This window comes from Zonotrichia leucophrys, chromosome 6 (assembly GCF_028769735.1).
Source record: "Zonotrichia leucophrys gambelii isolate GWCS_2022_RI chromosome 6, RI_Zleu_2.0, whole genome shotgun sequence".
Lineage (NCBI taxonomy): Eukaryota > Metazoa > Chordata > Aves > Passeriformes > Passerellidae > Zonotrichia > Zonotrichia leucophrys.
The window spans coordinates 2961551-2982067 of NC_088176.1; the positions used below are offsets into that span (position 1 = coordinate 2961551).

A 20517-nucleotide genomic window follows, 5' to 3' on the forward strand; every position below is an offset into this window, starting at 1 on the left:
TGCTCAGATATTCAGGTTTTCTCTTGACACTGGGTTTTTATTGACTGCTCCATGATGATATCAAAGTAAAATAAGATCCAGTATTTAAAAATATTCATTTGGTGGATATTTTTAGTTGTACAAAACCATTGACCCAACAGCAGTTCTGCAAATATTCTGAGCTCACAGTCCTGCATGGCTGCTCTGTAAAAACCTGGGGATTGTAGGGGAGCTCAGAGGGAGAGATAATCTTTGAGTTTTTCCATAATTCCAGGGATTCCATCGGCTGGAACTACAAGAACTGTCCTGAGGGGCTTCATGGGCACATCATCAAAGGACCATCTGCCTCCCAGGCAGGAGTCGCTTTCCTCTTGCACACAGTAGCTGAATTTCAGAAGGGCTTTCTGAACAACAGAAACAAAAGCATTCAGATTAAAATGTTTAATTAGCATGAAGATAATTCATCATCCAAACAAAGTGAAAATCATGAATCTATTATGCCCATGCTTATTAAGAAGATTTTCCCTCTTATAGTGTCCACCAAAAAGAACAACCAAAAAATCCACTATTTTAAACAAACATTATATTTTCACAGGATTGATATCTTTCATATTAAATTCTATAATGATTGCTACCTTTATAGTATGGGATGAGAGAAATAACCTAGGAGGGAGAGGGAAAAAAGAAAAAAAATCAATGTTCTGAGGCTCTCCTGCTTTCAGGGCCTACTCTTGAAACTGCTCAGTCCTAAAAATTAACAAATCTGTAAGAACATGAGTAGAAATCAAATATTAAGGGGATGGACACCAAATGAATCCTGAGGAGAATTTCAGAAAGCTCTTGGGAAGGTTCCAGATGGCTGCAGCAACTGGAAGATCTGTTCGTGCCTCTCCAAACAGGCAGGTGTCTGGAATGTGCAGGATTTCTTTTCAGGGATACAAACCCCATAAAGTTCCTTTCCATCAGCTTTCCTAGACAAAATTCCTGGTGGATCAGATAAATAACTTAATGAATGTTTCCAGTTCTCACACAAGTCAGCTGAAGAACTCTGAGCTGAACCATCCAGTAGAAAAACTTACCTGATTCCTTCCCTGTGAAGGCAAATGAAGATCCACTCAATATAGCAAGGCTTTAAATCTCATTTTGGATGAATGGGCACATAAACTGAGTGGCTTTACTCAAGAACAATCTGAGCACCTTTAATCACTTCCAATCTGGTTCTAAGGGATTTCCTGGTTATAATTTCAAGGAGCAGGATGAAGCCAGGGCAGTGCCAGGTGCAGCAAAAGGCTGCTCTCACTTTGATATAACCACATTTACTGCTGTTTGATGGCAATCCAATTAACACTGGGTGTGATCAGGGAGCACAGACAGCACTAATTTAACACACACAGAGAGACATTTCATTTAATACCCCACAAAATGTTTAAAATGATTTTTTTAAAACACTAGAAAGACTGTTAAAAAGAAAACCATGCTCAGTTTGAGCTGGGAATTACTGGAGTTGTGATGAAAGCACACAATTAGCCTTTAATAATTAACAAAGCTGAGATAAATAAATACAAAATGGCCCTTCTACAACACAACACCCATGGACACATGAGCTTCACAGGCTTCTCCCCAGCAGCTTTTCAATAACATTTTACACAGAATTCAGCTTCAGCATTTTCAGCTGCTGTGGCAGGAACACAAAAACAAAATCCACAACCTGCTACAACACAATTCCCTACAGCTACCAGTGAATTCCCCCACTTACATTTCTCTCACTCTCAAAAAATAAAATTACAGCCCTATCAGAGCCTCTGTCAGAATGATTACACACAGGAACCTTGGCCATTAACCACCCCCTGCATGTGCAAGTCCTCTGCCCTGCAGGCACTGCCAGAAATGAAAAATAACAGCCTCTTGACAAAGTAATGATATTGTATAATAGTGGTTTTAAAGCTTTGGGAACAAAAAAAAGGAGGAAAAAAAAGAAGCCATGAAAAATTCTTTGCATTTCAGAGCACATCCTAAATTTAATTTCCTGCATTTTGCCCTCACCTGATCTGGCTTGGGAGCAGCAGCATTGTGTGGCCAGGTTGCCTTAGGAAATGGGAAGTAATATTTTCATCTCAGTGTTTCACCACTTTTTATTAATGTACTTGCCCTGAGTAGAACAGAGACAGGAAAGGGAAGCAAGAGCCACCTCTTAGGACCTCCATAAGTTTTTATTCTGAGCATTTCTGCAAGTAACAGGTACCCAGGAGGGAACAGATAAATCAATACACACAAAGAGCTTGATTGCTCCTCTCCCAACACTTCCCCAAAACACCCTCGATTTAATTTCCAAATATTTGTGATCATCTTGATAAAAGCTCCCCTTGAATTGAGGGTGAAACATCTCTTGTTGATGATATGAAGAAAAAGAAGGATTTTAAATTAAATAATCATGTTACCTCATGAAAGAATTCTTCCTCTGCATTTGCAAACATCAATTCCTCCTTTGGCTGATTCTTCCCTTCTTTCCTCTTAGAATTGCTCTTTGTGGCTTCTGTAAAGGTCTTGCTGATGAGGAGGTAATAGTGGCACTTCCCACAGGGTTTGTTTGTCCTCTGGGCCTCAGCCAGCTCCTTCCTGAAGAGAAGAAATGTTCCACAACTTAAATCCTACACAAGCACATAACCAAACCCTGTCATGTGGTGGCATAGAAAGGATATTCAAATTGCAGCCTGTTCCTTTAGGACACCTCAGAAAATCAATTTTGCAGATGCATTCCTGGTATTTAAACACACTATTTGTACTTTAAACTATAAAAACATGGATGTTTTTCCACAGCTCACAGGATAACCCTTTTTTCCCAGAATCCTGTTCATGGTAATGTCTGTGCAATGATTCTCAGTGCAACTCTCCTTAAAAATGCATCACATTATCATTCCTTGAGGACTGCAACTGAAAAGAGAAAATTCTCCTGCTCACCCTTGTGTTCAACATGTTGTCACTCCAAAACCTCAAGACAAAGGGGCTGAGATGTGAATGTGAGCTGTGCCAAGTGCTGAACTGGGGCGACCTCAATCTGACTTCTGATCTCATCTCACATGGGAGGAAAGGAGGCAAAAATGAAAGAAGAAATAAAGATGATCTCCATTCTATTACTGGTGCCTTATCCAACAAAACTGCCTTGTTCCCTGTCCTCAGTGTGACACCAGAATAATGTAATGCTGTGTTTCAGTGGATTCATTTATTTACATTCACCCAGCTTTTGATATAATCCAGGAATTAGCAGAGATCAAGCAGCACTTCACCTGCTTTTTCATCACCTGAAACTAATCAAAACACTGCATATCTACATGGGTCAAAACTAATTCACCTTTTAATCCTTTCCCTCAGCCCAAATCTCCCATTCCTGAGCCAGACATGAACACAGCAACACCCAAGCTGCTAAAAGAGTCCTCATTTTTAAATCTTCCTAGATCAGACTGAAAATAATCTGCAAAACAAGGATAAACTGCAACACAGATAGAGCTATCTCTATTTCTAGATAGATAGAACAGCTATATCTAGAGCTATCTCTATTTCTAGATAGACAGAACAGCACATTTTCTCAAATTATATTTGTATAGAATTTGAGAAAGTTTTGTACGTTTATAAAGAAATAAAAGTATTTTTAAATTAACTAAAGACCATATATGAGATAATATTTGTTTTGTTCATGCTTTACTCATATCTATAGTATCGATTGTCTGAGCACTATACACATAAGAATTCTGAAAAATATGATGAAAAATAGCATTCAGCAAGAAAAGAATAATGAACAAACTTACTGGAGCTGCTGGTGCATGGGCAGAGCAATCTGAGGGGGGACATTGATGAACCTCTCGCTCAGGATGAGCCCCACAGGCTTGGTGCTGTCACTGAGGAGTTTGCTGAGCTGCTCCAGCACCGGCTGCTCACAGCTCTGCTCACAGCGCCCCAGGAGCAGCTCTTTGATCTGCTCAGCACACTGCGTGCCCTGCAAGCAAAAGGTGCATTTTATTTACCTGAGACAACAGCTGTTCACACAAAAAAACCCTTGAGTGTCACCTGAGTGTCACCTTGGAGGGAACTTCCCACAGGCCTGCTGGCAATTTCCCTCAGCAGCCCCCAAAGCACTGCAGCATTGCTGGGAAAGCATTCTCCAGCCTAAAGCTGAGGGCAAACAAAGCTTGGGGAGTGATGGCAACAAGGAACTGCAGCCCCACAGCAAAACTCCAAACTGCACAAGGTCAAGGGCAGGAAATACAAGAGACTGACAGCTCATTTGTGCTGGAATTACTAGGCCCAGTTTTAACTCCCTGTTCCATTTTCTGCTTCATGTTTGCCAAAAGCAAGCACTTCAACTCTATAACCAAAAGCAAAGCCATTTCAGTTCTAAACCAAGCAGCCTAATTTATCACCCCAAAAGCAAGCACTCAAGCTTATACAAAGCAACACTTCAATTTTATCACCAAAACAGCATTTCAAGTTCTATCACCCCAAAAAGCAAAGCCACTTAATTTAACCAAAGCAAGCACTTAATTTATAACCCCAAAAAGCTAAGCATTTCAAGTTCTATCACCCTAAAAAGCAAAGCCACTCAGTCTTCACCAAAGCAGCACTTAATTCTATCACCCCAAAAAGCAAAGCCACTTCAAATTTTATCACCCCAAAAAGCAAAGCCATAAGTCCTATAACCAAAAACTATCCATCAAGTTCATAACCAAAAAACAAGATTCAATCTATCACCAAAAAGCAAGCCTCAGCCTATCACCCAAAAGCAAGCACTTAATTTTCCCCAAAAAGCAAAGCCACTTCAAGCTCTATCACCCCAAAAAGCAAAGCCACTTCAAGTTCTATAACCCCAAAAAGCAAAGCCACTTCAAGTTTTATCAGCCCAGTCCTCCAGAGTGGAATTCCAAATCCTGTCCAGCTGTCCAGGCTTGTTACCCAGGATGCAGTCTCATTTATTACTGATGGCAATATCTATAACCAGCTGTTACTGAGGAATACCAACCTTCCTTTCTGTTAAGTTCAAGCAGCTTATAAAACCAAATACTTCATCATCATCTTCTTCATCATCAGAACTGTCTTCCTGCACTTCTGCTTGCTGTTGGATGAAAGGAAAAGCAACAACTCACACTGACATTCTATTTCCAGTCTGTACAAAAGATGTTTTTCTTTCCAGGTGATGATCTTCCACAGCACAGTCCTCTGACAGGCACTGAGGGTTCATAGCTCACCTTTGATAAGCAGCATCTCAGCCCAATATCTTAAACAAAACCAATTTTCTTCAGTTTCTGACGCAGTAAACCTGGAGTGTCCTGACAAGCACAGAGCAATGAAGCTTTGACAGGGAGGGGACAAAGAGCTGTGTCTTTGTAGGAAAGTCAAAGCTCCTGTTTCTTATGGAGATGGTGACAAACCTCTCCATTGCATTTTCAGCATGACTAACTGAAATTCAGGGAGGGAAAAGCTTTCCATATGTAAAAATAAACCAGCAATAACAACATATCAAATTTATTCTTTGCCTGAAAGCAGCATGGAAAATTTCAGTCCCATAGAAAAATTATTCTTAAAGCAGAAAGAGCAAGAAAGCACACAATAACAGACAGGATCCCCTTCTGAAATACAGAAATAATGTCATTTTAACAAAGAAAGCATTGTACTTCAATTACAAATATAATATCTGTCTTACCTTGATAATACTCCCAATATGGTTCTGTTGTATTAATATATCAGTTAATTCAGCAGTGTTAACAGGAGCTTTTAGAAACAACTGGAAGACAGAAAACAAGTATTAAATTTCAGGCACTGAGAGTAACTCCTGGACCACTTAACAGAAAATAAAGTGAGATTTTTATTTATCTTCCTTCATTATAATACTGCAAAATCTAGCAATGAGCTGCTGGAGGTGCTTGCTCCTGCACCTTCCCCATGCTGGTATTTTCACACTGGTACCCTGTGGAATTTGGTATGATCTGAAAGCTGGGGCTATTCCACCCCTGGCAGTGCCCAAGGGCAGGCTGGATGGAGCTTGGAGCATCTGGGACAGTGGGAGGTGTCCCTGCCATGGCAGGGGTGGCACTGGATGGGCTTTAAGGTCCCTTCAGACCCAAACTGCTCTGGGATTATCTATTAAAGGAAAGAAAGTAATATATAAAAGCTATAAATCAACACAGAGAATGTGAACTGATGCCTTTGCACAACTCCTTAGATATTATTTATCAATGGACATATGAACCAAGCAGACAAGGAGCCACAGTACCTGCTGTAGTAACTTCTTTATCCCATTATAGTCATTGTCTGATATGGAATGTGCTTCAAATTCAACATTCACCTCCTGTGGAGAAAAACAGAGAATATCACACACACCTGGCAGAGGTTATATCAGAACAAAGCTAATCTGTAAGAAACTTGAAGACAAGTAATGGCAAAGAGCAGAAACAGAACTTATTTCCACCTTGCAGTAATCTCAGCAATTGTTATCATTTCTCCTGTGACCTTTGGAGAACATCTGTGAAAGTAACTTTAAAAACTGACCCACCAATTGTGTCATGAACAAACCTTTAATGCTCTGCTCCTGCCATCTGGATCACACAATTACAGCTTTCACAGTCACAGACTCTTCCTGGAGAGAGGCTGACCCAGGCAGTTAAACCCTGGCAACTTCAGCACTGGGGTCTAACACCTTAGCTGCAGATTGCTGCAGACATTTAAATAATTACACCCAAACCCACACTTCTGCTATTTCTCTAAATCCCCCTGGCATCATTAACCCCACTGTGGAACTCTGCAAATGATGAGGCATTGCAGCAGCCACAGTGGGACCTGCTGCTTCTCCTTCCAGAACAAGTGCTGTGTGTCTACCAACATTTTTATTGGTATTCAAAATTAAAAGTCACACCTGCCAAGGTTACTCTGCCCACCTTTTCCACTGTTCAAGATCATTCAACTTTTAATTGCCAGTTTCAACTACACCTCCTGAGTAACCTCAACAACTCAGCCTCACTTTTGCCACCGTTCAGCCCCAGAACTCTCTCCAATCTCACACTGAGCTCATGGACTTTGCTGTCCACTGCAAGAACAGTGTTAAAGACCTGCTTGCAATGTAGAAAACAGGCACACAGTCCCTTGGGAAGCAGCAAAATTCAGGAGACACAGGCACAGGCTGCCCTGGATCCCTGCAAGTGCCCAAGTCCAGGCTGGACAGGGCTTGGAAAACCCTGGGATAAAGGAAGTTGTCCCTGCCACGGCACGGGGTGGAACTGGATGGGCTTTAATGTCCTTTCCAAACCAAACTATTCTGGGATTCTACAATAAAAGGAAGCAAATATATTTTTATAATAATAAAACATAGCAGAAAATAATAAAAGAGCTAATGCTCTGTGCTGACAGCACCATTTCCAAGCAGCCACCTCCAGCCCCACAGCTGAGTGGACACACCAAGGGCCAGGGGGCTGTACAGCTGAGACCTCGGGACCCCAACACTTGAAAAACAGCTAAAAAATTAAAAACTTTCAACAACAACACAGTGAACACACTTTGGATCACTGGCCCGCAGGGATGTGCTCCCTGTGTTCCCACAGGACACGCACCCAGCGCCCGCTGGGCCTGGCGGGGCACAATCCCTTCCCAAGCCCTTCCCCAATATAGTATTTTCAGGGAACCCCCAATGAGGGGAGAAAAATGAGGCATCTGATTCCATGCTATCAGAAGGCTAATTAATTATTTTATTATACTACATTATTCTATCCTATATTACATTACCTCTAAACTGAATCTGCCAAGCACTCAACCCAACTGCACAGAACTCGTGACTGTCACCCTCAGTCCCAACACACACACACACACACACCTGGCCTGGACAGGCCAAGGAAACAAAACACCATCACTGTGGGTAAACAATCTCCATATTGCATTCTACTTCAGCACAAACACATGCACAGCAATGATAATAATTGTTTTTCCTTTCTCTGATGTTCAGAGAATGTGAAACCCAGAAATATTCTTGGGAAGAATTGTGCCCTGCTTTTCTCTGTGAAAAGAAATGTGACAACACCAGAACATCTCCTGACACCCTTCCCAAACCTTTCCCGAACATCCCCTGAAAACAATCCCTTCCCAAGCCCTTCCTGAACATCCCCCGACAGTCCTTTCCCGAATATCCCCCGACAGCAAGCCATTCCCGAATATCCCCTGACAACAAATCCCGTCCCAATCCCTACCCGAATATCCCCGAAAAAATTCCTTCCCAATTCAATCCCGAACATCCCTGCCAACCCCAGCCGTGCGGGAGCGCTGCGGGGCCGGTCCCGCTCACCTCAGCGATGGGCTCGTCCGAGTCGGAGCACGCCGAGCTCTCGGAGCCGCTGTCGGAGCCCTCGGAGCTGCCGGAGCCGCTGTGGGATCCTTGGTCCCCGGCGGGGCCCCGCGCCCGGCGCTTGGCCGGCGTGGCCATGGCACGGAGGGGCGGTGTGGCCGCGGGATGTCGCTGAATGTCGCCGAATGTCGCGACAGAGAGCGGCAGGCAGCGCCCGCTGAGCGCGGAGCAGCCGCGGAGCCTGAAGGGGGAAGCCCGGCCCGCCTCTGTCCCCGTGAACCCGGATTTCCTCTCGGTGCTGTGGTGTCACTTCCTTGCGAAGGGAATTCCTTACAGGAATGGCTGTCAGGGGGTAAATCCGCCTGCCCAGGGCGGTTTGGAGTCCCCGTCCCTGCAGGAAGGGCTGGAGGTGGCTCCAGGGCTGGGGACGCGGCGGGGATCGGGCTCTGCTCGGGCTCCGTGACCCTGGAGGCTTCCCCAGCCTCAGGGATCCTGTGCTTTAAAAGTGTCTGAGCATCTCCGACAGTAGCAAAAATTACTGTAAGTAACAACCAGCGTTAGTAAAAATTGCCGATTAAAGCAGGAATCTGCCTACTCCAGAAATCGTGTCCCGGCTTCCCCCGGCCCAAAGTCCCTGGATAATTCCAGACAAATCACAGAGAACGGTGACAGGGACAGCGCAGTAAGCACAACGTGATTCTGGCCTTTATGAAAATGCCAGTCGGGAAAACGCGTTCAAATGCCCTAAACACTGAAAGAATGCTCATTAATGATCAAGTTATATGCAACGTGTTCCATTGAACGCTTTGTGTCTAATTAATGAAGAAATGGGCTGTTAATGAGGCCGTGGGAAGAAGAGCATTGGGCACTCGCTGTTGCCAGCCAGGAGAAATACAAAGCACAGAGCCCTGGGATGTAATTCCAGCTTTATAAAGGTGCTTCAAATAGGCTCGAATTTTCATCTTCCCTTTAAAGCCTCAAACACATCTGTGGGGGTTTTTATTTTGTTTTGGTTTGGGGGTTTTGTTTGTTTGTTTTTCTGGTTTTGTTATTTCGTTTTGTTTTTTTAAAGCTGTGTTTGCTCATCGCCAAAATTCTAATACTGATATCCAGGGAAAGAATTTAGAGGAGGATGAATTTTCCCATGTGTGTGATCTGTCAGGAAAATACCACACTGGTAATTGGGGTAAATATGCACTTATAGGGTGGATTTCTGTTTGTATTATTGGTGTATTTGCTTATGTTTTGTGACTTTGAGTTTAGCACAAAGTTTGTAAGGAACTGAGAAGTCTCATTTTTTTCTTCCATTTTTATGGCAGAATAGATGTTTTCAGTCCTGCCTTGTTTCCTAGACTATCAGAGAAGACATATGAAAATTATCTATATTATTGTAGATGTACAAATATGTGCATATAGACACACATATATTAAATAAAATCAATCTTTGCATACTCATTTTGCTGAGCAGAGGCTGCATGGAAATTAACAGAATAAATAATCTTTTTGTAGCTAGGAGCTGATTCAATTGCAGAACGTGGTGGCATTGTAGGACCTGCTACTGCTTTTACAAAATATCCTTTCAAATGTGTTCCCCTTGATGAGTTTAGCAGAGCCTCTCCTTTGAGCAGTGTTATCTAAAGGCAGCATATTCTTTTCTGTCCTTATCAGGGTGGGTGTTCCTGCCTGGAGAATGCACAAATAACTGTTTACTCCTTGTGTAAGAGCAGTACAACTGCGAGCAACCCACTCCTTGGAGCTGCTGAAGTCACTGTTAGAGTCCAAAACTCCTCCAGAAATTAGATATAATTAAGATAAATTCCATTCTTGTATTTCAGGGTTGTGCTGTGCCTCCTTGGTGAACAATGAAGGTTCTGCTGCTGAAGGATCCCAAAGACAAAGATTCAGGACCAGATCCTTATATTGAAGTGAGTAAACGCTGAGAAAATTTTTAAAAAGTGTCACTTCTTTATTAAATATGAATGCAATTGTTTCAAGTCAAACATAATAAAAATTAGGAGTGTCTTTCTGAAATTATGCTGAGAGAAAAAGTATCTTGGAAAATAGCCCTTCCTGCAAAAAATTGTATTAATTATGGGACATTTGTACTGAGTTCATTGTAAAGCTCTCAGCAAAGTACTGATATTAAACCAGCCTCATTTGCATTAATTAGTATTGATTATGTTCATTTGGACAGAATAAAGATTACAGACATTCTTTGTGTTTTTATGGGAATGTGATGTGAAATGGAGGTTACCTGTTGCTGGGGTCCCTTCTGCTCCTGCCCTTGGTCCTGTGAGTGAATCTCACTGATAAGAGGAGGAGTTCCTGATAAAGGAGGATTATTTCTTCAGAAGAAACCTACTGACAGAATTACAGAAATGCACAGGGATATTTGCAGGACTTGGGGGCTGCAGAGTTTTGTGCTGGTGTCTCCTGTACCTCAGGAGCTCCCACAGCTGATTCTTTAATTAAATCTTGTAATAATAAATAACTAACAAATTCAAACTAGATTTACCAGGGAAAAGAAATAAAATGCCTTTTTATTTTGCTTTAGCAAAGAGAAATGCTTGTGCTGACTTAGCCAGCTCTTTGAAAAAGCAAAAATGCTGTTTGGAATTTATTTCCAGAGCTGCAAACCTTTTCTTGATAGGAATTAGGATCATACAGCTTGGAAGCAACGTTGATCCCAGCTTTGTCATTTGAATTCACCTCTCTTGACAGCTTATTTGAGAAGGTAAGTTTGAAATTCTTTCAGTTGTTTTATTTCCAACAGGATTTGGTTGCCAAGATCCCATTTCACCATTCTCTGTGTGGTACAAATAATTCTCTGGTTGTACAGTAAATTTCATGTACAGCATCAAGGAGCTTGCCCTTGCTTGTTAAAGAATTAAATTGGTCAGACAGAATCCACATTTAAATTGTGAATTGTCACAAGTGTTGGGGCATTTCTGGCAGTTATTGAAGCTGTTCTGGTTGCCACAAGGTTCTAAATAATTGATCGGCTGATTTTTTAAAATTAATTTATAATTAATTTTTTTTGTTTTGCTTCTTAAATTTACTGTTTCTAAATAGCTTTCCCATCCAGAGTGCTATGGAGGCCTGGTTTTTACCAGCCCAAGAGCATTAGAAGCCATCAAGATATGTTTAAAAGAGAAGAGTAAAAAAGAGGGTAAGTACATATTGATATTCCTTGGTCTTTTTCTTACAACATCTTGTCAAGTTTGGACTTTAATGAATTTTATTTCACCCACCAGTAGATATTTGGAGCATGATTTTTTTTTAAAAAAAACCCTGAATTTCATAATTCTTCTGAGCTTTTCAGGGTTGTGTTTTCCACACTGAAAAATGAAGGAAAGGAGCTTTTGGTGCAAATTACCAATTAGTGAGAGCTTTGCCAGCTCTGGTTCTCCCTTGCAGAAGGAATATTTTATCTGCAGTGCCTGGTTTGCTTGCTGACTGCTTTCCTCCTTAAAGAGAAGATATCTCACAAAAACTGGCCATCACTTCTGTGCCTGTATAATTCCTATGAAATGCTGCAGAAAAAGGGAATTCTCTGTCTTGAATAAGAAATTTCTCAAGTGAATGAATTATTAGCTAAAACAATGGTGAAGAAGTGCTGAGGCATGGAAGGCAGGAGAGGAGGAGTGAGGAGGAATCCTGCTAAATAGAAATACCCATCCCAATGAAATGCCAAATCCTTCTGAACCCTTCCAAATCCTTATCTTGGGTGATTCTGGCTTGGAGTTTCTGCTTTACCTGCTCCATTTCTGGGCTGTGGACAACTCAATGTCCTGTGAGTAAGGTTACACCCTTGAGTAAGCAGTAAATGCACTGAGACCCTCAGCTTTTGTAGCATTTGTAGCAGTAGAGAACAATATATTAAGATTTTAGGTCAAAAGTAATCTCTAAATTCCATCCCCAACCTTGATTAGGACTTTTGGAAAAGAAATATTTTAATAATAAAAACGAGTCTGTAGTTCCTATTTGGGTTCCTCTCAAAGGCAATAAATCTTTGGGTTTTTACTTCTGATTTTTATTTTTGCTGTTGTAGTTTGTGTTTCTTTTTTCACCCCAGTAGTCCCAGACAAGACTCAGTGTCCTGTGCTGCTCTGGTTAAAACAAGACAATAAAAAACTTGGGGTATCTGTTTTTGATCCTGTAGGATTTGTACATCCAGATTTGCTGAATGTGTAGTGGAATTTCAGCTATTATTATAATTTTGCTGCATTTGTGGATTAAACAGAAGCCCAAATAGTCATTTATCATCCACATTCTGTTGCCATGTGCTTAAATTTCATTTAATTTAGTATAATTTCATGTTTTTCAGCCTGGTCAAAATCTCTTAAACAAATGTGGAACATCAAACCAACATATGTGGTAGGAAAAGCTACAGCTTCTTTAGGTAAGCTGGGGTTTCAAAAAAGAAAAATTGGCTAAATCTGACTTGTAAGTACAATTTTTGGAGGAAGAGCTGCTTTTCAGTGGTGCTGAGAAAGAAATTGAAGTTTTAAACTAGTTAATTTGGAAGAGAGGTAATTATGTAAAAATTGGAATTATCCAAGGATATCCATGGATCTGATCCAGCCTCTGGATTTCTGCTCCCTCTGTTGCAATCTGATGGCCCCTGCTTGAAAAATTGGGTCAAAACAGGAAAAAACCCCTTTGTTCTTAATTTGAACGTGGTTTTGTCATTACTTTTGGAATTGAAATTGGATGGAAGGGATTCTAACCTGGCAGAATTTATTTGTACACAAATTATTTGTGTGCTTCCCTTTCCATCCCAGGGTTCTGTGGCAGGAAATCTGAATTGTTCTCATTGTTTGCCATGGGTTTTTTATTTGCTGCTTCTGGTTCTGCAGGAAATCTGAATTGTTCTCATTGTTTGCCATGGTTTTTCCTTTGCTGCTTTTGGTTCTAGTGGAAGAAATTGGTCTTGTTCCACAAGGAGAAATGGCTGGAAATGCTGAGAAATTAGCTGAATATATTTGTTCAAGTAAGTGGAGTTAAATTAAAGTAATCCTAAATAAATTAAGGTCCCTTCCATCATTTCAGAATTTCCTTAAGGCAAAATCAAGTGCACAGTGAGGCAAAAATACTTCAAAATACATAATACAAGATATTAATCTACATGTAATTTAGACCCTCTAGTTAATTAATAAATACTATATGAGCCAGCAGGAAAAAGTTTATTTTTTACTGGAAGATCAGAGCTGTAATGACTGGAAATTGCTGCTAAATCAGAAGATTTAATTGCTGGTGACTTTCCCCAAAATTACCCTGTGATTTCAGAGAGATCTGGTTTTCAGCACCAAAACTGAGTGGTTTTGAAGAAATTAAATTGATGCTTTAAGTTTTGTTTAACCATTTTGTTATGGTTAAATCTGTAACCCTTAGCCTATTATCAGATTATTGGGGAATTTTAAAAGTCTGTTTGCTGACTTCTGTTTTTACTCTAAGTTGATAAATTTCCAGTAGCAATAAGGAAGATTTTTAGACTTAGGAGCTGTTTGTTTTTTGAGTGGGTGGCTCAGTAGGAGCAGTGAAAAAAGAGTTTTTGTGCAGATGTGAGGCTGCTGAGCAAAGTCTGCCCAGCAGCAGAGATTTACAGGGAAAAGAAAAATGGGATGGGAGCTGCAAAGGATTGGTTTTGCTGGGCACAGTGCTCTCTAATTCACTGGCACATAAAATACTTCAGCTCTAGGGAATATTTAATGATAAAAATGGGAGTTGCCAGCACAAGATCAAATCATAAATTCTGAAAATTAAAAATGCAACGTGAATATGTTGTGAGTGAAGAATAACTCATCTCCTCTCTTCTAATAGCAAATGTATTAAAGCAAAGAAAGGGTTCAGCTGATTTTTAGTGCTGCAAAATCTACTTGTGGCAATGAATTAATACTTCCCAGGACTTTTTCAAGCAGAAAGACAAGAGAAATATCTGTTTATTGTGTTGTAGGAAGGTGAAAAAAAATTACCCAGGCAGTGAATTTCAGTCACTGGAGCCTGTTTGTGGTTGAGACATAGAAACATCCTGCAGAATTTATTGGGCTCTGCATATTTAAATGCTCTCAGCTGCTCAAGAGCTTTAGAACAACCTTGGAAGTACAGATTAAATTATCTCATGTTCCCTGTTATGTATAAATTCATTTCTGTTTGTGCATGAAGAAGTAAATGGAAAGAATAGCTCTGAATTTCCTGTACCATGAGAGGTTATTGCCAGAATAAAAATAAAAGCTGAAATAATGAGATTATTTTGTCACCACCTTTTGTGCTCTGGTACCCAATTCAGTTTAAGGAGTGGGAAATGAAGGAATTTACTCTTCTCAAGGCAAATATTTGGCTACAGAAGCAGGAGATCCCAGTCCTTGTTGTGGTTCAGGCCTGCCAAGGAGTTTTTCTGTACCAAAAGAATTGGTGTTTGCTTACAGGATCACACTGACCCTTCAAGTAACTGCCATGACTTGCAGGAGAATTGATGCTGCAACATTCCAATTTCATCTAATTGTAAAATCTTTTTTACATTCTGAGCCAAGTTCATTCTTCCTTTAATTTTTAATTTTAATTTAAGAATATCTGGTTTCTAAAGAAACCTCAGTGTGCACTCAGCACACTCAGGTGTGTCTGGGTTGGCTCCTAGAGGGGTCTTTGATTTTCACCCTTTGTTTAATCCCTGAAGAATGTCTGCATAAACCAACAATCTCCTTCCAGCACTGAAAAACATTTCTTCTCCAGTAATTGTCTCTATAAAATGCAGTAACAAATCTGAATTAGTAATAAAATAATTTCATTTCTTTGGAAAGCTGAATGCAAAGCTGTATCAATCTGTAGAATTTAAGATTGACATTTTCTCTATGTTTCTTATCTATAGAAAAGGCAAAAGCTGTGCAAAGCAAGTCTGCTGTTAAATTCCTAATTTGACAAAAGCAAGTGAGGATATCCACTCCCACCCCAGCACTGCAGCCAGAATCCTTTTTCCCTGGGGAATTAAGAAAATGGAATTGCAGATAGACCAAAACTTTCCAGCACAGTATTGTCCTTTCTTTGTCTGCCTGAATATTTATTTATGGAGAGCTCTGTCATTTATTGAGTGGGACAGATTTGAAATATCCAATTGAGGCAGGTTGTGCTGAGGAGGAGATAAAGTGCATTTCTGTTCCCCTTGCCCTTGTGCAAAGAAAGTTATCATTTTAGCCAATATTCATATTCTAGTTCTGGAATATTTTTAATGTTCCTGCTAAGTAGCCTGTCCTGTGAATTGGGCTGCAGATGTTTCCAGTTACCTCCGAGCTGTGTCTGTGGTGAGGCATTTGATAAATCAGCATTTGATACCTTTAAAATGTATTAAATCACATTTACTCTTTATTAAAGGCCTGAGTTAATTAAAGTTCTTGTTTGTGTGTTTACAGGAGAGAAACCCAATTCCTCAGCTCTCCTGTTTCCTTGTGGAGCCCTGAAAAGAGAAGTACTTCCTACAGTGCTTAGAGAAAAAGGTTGAACTTCCCCTGGAGACCCATTTTAATTAGTCAGTGATGAGAAAAGTTGTATCTGAAGCTTGTGAACCAAATTGGAAGAAGGAAAAGTGGAACTTGCTGAGGAGAGGACAGGAGTAAACACTGGGAGCTTGGCTGGCTGCCCACAGCTCTGGGACCTGCAAATCCTCCACAGAGCTTTCATGTGTCTTTTTAGCTAAAATAGTTACACTTCAGTGCAGGTAGGATGTTGTGAGTGCTGAACTGAAATAATAGAAATGAATGAATGAATGAATTAATGTCCTGATTGCAGGCATACCCCTGGAAGGCCTCACAGTTTATCAAACAGCCCAGCACCCTGATCTGCAGGAGTCTTTGAGCAGTTACTTCTCCCAGCAGGTACTGGACACTGGGGTACTTTGGGATTTTCTGAGGGAGGTGGCAATGCCTCCCAGAATATTCCTGTTTTTGAAGCAGTGTAACTGCAATATCACTGGGCATCTTTGCTGTGCATCACAAATCAGAATCCAGGAGCAATCTGCCCTATGTAGTTTGTGTAACAATAATCACTGCTTTTCATTTTTCAGTATTGGCTTTCTGGTTTTCCATGTTAGGATCCTCCATCATAGAATTACAGAATCATGGAATGGTTTGGGTGGGAAGGGAACTTAAAGCTCACCCAGTGCCACCCCTGCCATGGCAGGGACACCTCCCACTGTCCCAGGTGCTCCAAACTTGTCCAACCTGGCCTGGGGCACTGCCAGGGATCCAGGGGCAGCCCCAGCTGCTCTGGGCACAATTCCTAATTCCCAAAATCCCATCCATCCCTGCCCTGTGGGTTAGAGCCATTCCCTGTGTGCTGTGCCAACCTCTGCTCCTTTCACCCAGGGGATCCCTGCCAGCATCGCGTTCTTCAGCCCCTCTGGTGTCAAATTCTGCCTCCAGCACATCCAGAAGCTTTCAGGGGATTTGATCAACCAAGTCAAGGTATCTTCTCTTACAAATGGTGGAATGTGAGAGGCAGTAAATTTGGGGTGGGCAAATGAGATAGAAAGGCTGTAGCAAACACTGCGAACCTTATCTTTGGTTTGTGTTTATTTCTCTGAAGAAAACCCCAGTTTATAGCAAATACAAATGATATTATATAGATTTATAGAATTCCAGAAGGGGGTTGGAAGGGACTTTAAAACCCATCTTGTTGCATGTAGGCAGGTGTTGGAGATTTTTTCGGAAATGGCTTAGAAGGCAGCTGTGAGGAGTAAATTCTCACAGCCTGTTTCTGTAAACAGCAGAGGTTCTCAGGTTGTTTTTAATTACAAGTAAAAGTGACAAACATGAAGGCCTTGAGAACCTTGCATACCAGAGTTCTCAGGCAGTTTTCTCATAACAAGTAGATATTCTATCTTTGGCTGTTTTGGGAAAGTAAAAGTAAGTTTTGAGAACACAAATCTTGGTATTGGAAACAAAAGGAGGGGTTGGTGTGTTATCTCTGACCTATTGTGAGCTCGGGTTTGCAATATGCATGAACTTAATTAACACAGTTATAAAAAGTGACTGATTGAGTGAATAAACAGAGTCAATGCTGATCAAGGAAGATGGGTCTTCTCCCTCCACTTCAACAGGCAGGGACACCTTCCACTACACCAGGTTGCTCCAACCCCATCCAACCTGGCCTTGGGTGGATTTTAAAAACAAAATTGCTTTCCCCAACCAATTCCCCCATCTCCACTGGGATAGACTTCATTTTCCCTGAGTGATGCCATGGTGTGAGGAGTTGTTGCTTGCACCAGGCTGCAGCCGATCAAAATTCCTCTCACTTTCCCTGTTCCGTGGGACTGGGAGCTTTCAGTGTTTGTAATGGTGAGATAAATACTCATCTCCCTGAGTCACTGCTGAGCAGCTCCATTGATGGGTGCCTGTTTATTGGAATATGAATCCAAATATAACCAGTTAGATGGTGCCTGGGCCAGTTCTGACCCTCGCTGCTGGGCCAAAGGCAGCACTGTGGTGTTTTACCCCAGAGATACCTTGGCTGAGAGTGCAGCGGGGCAAGTCCAGGCTGTCAGGACTCCGTTTACCTCAGGAGAGAGAGCTTCTGGTGATGGTGAAGAGAAAATAGGAGTGGATTCTGCTGGAGGGTTATATCCAGATGTTTATTCCATGGGTGCAGAGGTCTGCACTGGGACAATTCCTCCGACAGAATCCAGGCCACATGGTCTCATTAACATTTTAAGCTCAGGGCAGGGGAAGGGGAGGGGACAGGTGAGCCACCAACCAGGTGAAGGGGCAGGGTCTCAAGGGACTGGGGACACCTATCACACGACGCCTTGCTGGTATGTTAGCCTGATTGACAGGGCACACTCAGCGAGGGGCGAGGGGGAAGGGAGAAGGTAAAACAGGACATTGCAACACCCCACAACACCTGTTCATGCTGCAAATGCCTGGAGAGCTGAGCCCTGACAGTGCTGTCCCTGCAGTTCGCTGCCATCGGCCCCAGCACGGCGAAGGCGCTGCGAGAGGCCGGCGTGGCCGTGAGCTGCACTGCTGGGAGCCCCTCGGCCCAGGAGCTGGCTGCTGCCGTGCACACAGCCCTGCAGCCACACAGCCCTGCCCTCTGACAGCCCAGCCTGCCCAGCAGGGCTTTGCCAGCCTGCACACCCGTGGGGTTTGGGATGATGAAGCGCTGTCCTGGTCAGGGATGGCTGTGAGAAGGTTGCACTGGAATATCTTAAGAAATCTGGGATCTGTCCAGCATCCTTAAAACATTCAGCTCTTCCCTTTCCTCCTGTGTGCACTGTGAATATTTTATCCTTGAAAAGCAGCTGTGAATACTGAGAAACTGCAATCAGCCCCAGAGCTCACCTCAGGTATCCCCCAGCACACAGCTCAGGTTGGATTTCTCTGTATGATCAGTTTTACTTGCACATCTTCTGTAGGAAAAACCAGTGAAGTATTTTCTTTTGTAAACTTGTTTGCTTGTTGTTCTACCTGTTTTCAACTATTTGTATAAAAATGTGAGAGATTCTTTGTGCAACAGGAGAATTCTTGCTGTGAAGTTGCTCTGTGTGGGGCTGCTGTCAGTTCAGGTCAGCTGTTGGCCCTTGTTACCCAGCCAGGGTGTTCAGAATTAGCCTTTGGTTTCTGTTCCTGTAATGAAGGATTTATTAACAGGGAAATAAACTGGCTTATCAGAGTTAATAACGGTGTTAGAGTTGTCTGTTCTGGATGTGGTTTATGCTTTAATTGTTTATCTCTGGAAGGGGAAAAATAATCCTATTTAGCACTAACGCTCCCTCCAGCTAATGCCAGGGGCTTCACAGGAGATTTGAATCATAATATACTCAATTATAATCCTCCTGAAAGTCATTTGTGCTGTTAGCAGTGCTGAGGTTCCTGCAGTAACAGAGAAACCCTCATTTGCTGCACAGTTCAGGTGAAGTCTGAGGATGGGGCCTGAATTTCCATCCAAGAGAGGCTCCACAGCTGGAACAAGAGGGAAGCCAAATCTGTTCCTGTAACCTGAGAAATTTCCAGAGTGTGGGGTCAGCACTGGGCTTATCAAACACTGCCCTGTCTCAGGATGAAATGGGATCTCAGGAAAATGCAAACTGCTGGAAGATCCCACGCTGGTTTGGGTTGGAAGGAACCTTAAAAAGCTCATCTAATTCCATATGAACGCATGTAAAACCCATTCCTACCTTTCTGAAAAGTGGTTTATTCTGTTATTATGCAATAAAGAACCACATTTATTTGAAGAACATCAGATGTTATATTCTGGATAATTTATCTTCAAATAACACATAATAGCAAAAAACACCAGAGTCCGCACATGCTGAGGTAAGATGCCACTCAGTGTTTGACTGGAATTTGGATTTTTTTCAAAAATATTAAAAATTTGTCTTTCAAATAGCTTTAATTCTGTTTTAATTGCTGCTCTGAAGAGGGTCACAACCAAGAAAAACAAGGCAGACTGATGTGTTTATATTTAATAAATAAATTTTTATTTAAAAATATCCTCTCATTTATTCACAGTTTCAAGTCTGAAAAAGATAATACTATTCTTGATCAATTCCAACATAGCTGAAACCATTCACTTTCCAAAACAAAATCCCAGAGATGGCTGATAAATTGCAAGAGTCACATCAGAGCTAGAAAGGCACAGGTTTTTGTGCAGGATCCTCCCTGGGATTAAGAAGTGCATCCAGAAATCTCCTGGTACAGCTTGGGCTGCCTTTAGCAGTGCTTACAAAACATTTCAATAAATACCAAACCAGAGCAGCTGTGAGGTTACATCTTTATGCAAAACACAGATTTCACTGCAAGAGAAAAACCAGCAATTTCCCCATGGTGCAAAAGTTCCATTTGATCTCCACAACTCCAAGGTGGCATTTCAAACAAAGAAACACCGCCAGCAGAACGAGGAGAGCTCTGCGGGGATAGAAGGAATCCCTGTGCTTTCCAAGGGAACAACGGTGAGAGAGCTCACCCTCAGTGAGCACAACCCCCATGGGAACACCCCAGTGCTCCCAGCAAGGCACTGGTGCTGCAGCTCTGCAGGGCTGCCCTCAGTGCGGGCCGGGGCCGCCCTCAGTGCGGCTCTGCAGGGCTGCCCTCACTGTGGCTCTGCCCTCAGTGTGGCCGGCCGCCCTCAGTGCGGCCTGCAGGGCTGCCCTCACTGTGGCTCTGCCCTCAGTGCGGGCCGGGGCCGCCCTCAGTGCGGCTCTGCCCTCAGTGTGGGCCCTCAGGGCGGCT

General features: G+C 42.2%; 2 protein-coding genes across 2 annotated transcripts; one reads left to right on the forward strand and one right to left on the reverse strand.

Annotated features, from left to right (window-relative positions):
• Positions 1-10: 10 nt before the first annotated feature.
• On the reverse strand, positions 11-8626 carry BCCIP (BRCA2 and CDKN1A interacting protein). Its single transcript, XM_064716285.1, has 7 exons — positions 8297-8626; positions 6242-6316; positions 5672-5752; positions 4991-5083; positions 3783-3970; positions 2418-2595; positions 11-383 (listed from the first exon to the last, which is right to left on the reverse strand). Exons 1-7 carry the CDS (start codon positions 8432-8434, stop codon positions 213-215), a joined length of 924 nt encoding a protein of 307 aa, XP_064572355.1. The 5' UTR covers positions 8435-8626; the 3' UTR covers positions 11-212.
• UROS (uroporphyrinogen III synthase) lies at positions 8605-18963 on the forward strand. Its single transcript, XM_064716286.1, has 11 exons — positions 8605-8705; positions 8768-8836; positions 10132-10221; positions 10947-11030; positions 11369-11465; positions 12624-12698; positions 13215-13289; positions 15703-15786; positions 16079-16164; positions 16654-16752; positions 18243-18963. The coding sequence occupies exons 3-11, from the start codon at positions 10159-10161 to the stop codon at positions 18381-18383; spliced, it is 804 nt and encodes a 267-aa protein (XP_064572356.1). The 5' UTR covers positions 8605-8705; positions 8768-8836; positions 10132-10158; the 3' UTR covers positions 18384-18963.
• The last annotated feature ends 1554 nt before the right edge of the window (positions 18964-20517 follow it).

Bases quoted from the DNA above. Each gene is read 5' to 3' on its own strand.
- BCCIP (XM_064716285.1), bottom strand. From the start codon at position 8,434: ATGGCCACGCCGGCCAAGCGCCGGGCGCGGGGCCCCGCCGGGGACCAA. The intron at 6,317-8,296 runs GTGAGCGGGACC...TTTTCTCCACAG, and splicing joins CGGACGAGCCCATCGCTGAG to GAGGTGAATGTTGAATTTGA. The intron at 384-2,417 runs GTAACATGATTA...TCTGTTGTTCAG, and splicing joins AGGAAGAATTCTTTCATGAG to AAAGCCCTTCTGAAATTCAG.
- UROS (XM_064716286.1), top strand. From the start codon at position 10,159: ATGAAGGTTCTGCTGCTGAAGGATCCCAAAGACAAAGATTCAGGACCA. The intron at 11,031-11,368 runs GTAAGTTTGAAA...GTTTCTAAATAG, and splicing joins TTGACAGCTTATTTGAGAAG to CTTTCCCATCCAGAGTGCTA. The intron at 16,165-16,653 runs GTACTGGACACT...CCTTTCACCCAG, and splicing joins GCAGTTACTTCTCCCAGCAG to GGGATCCCTGCCAGCATCGC.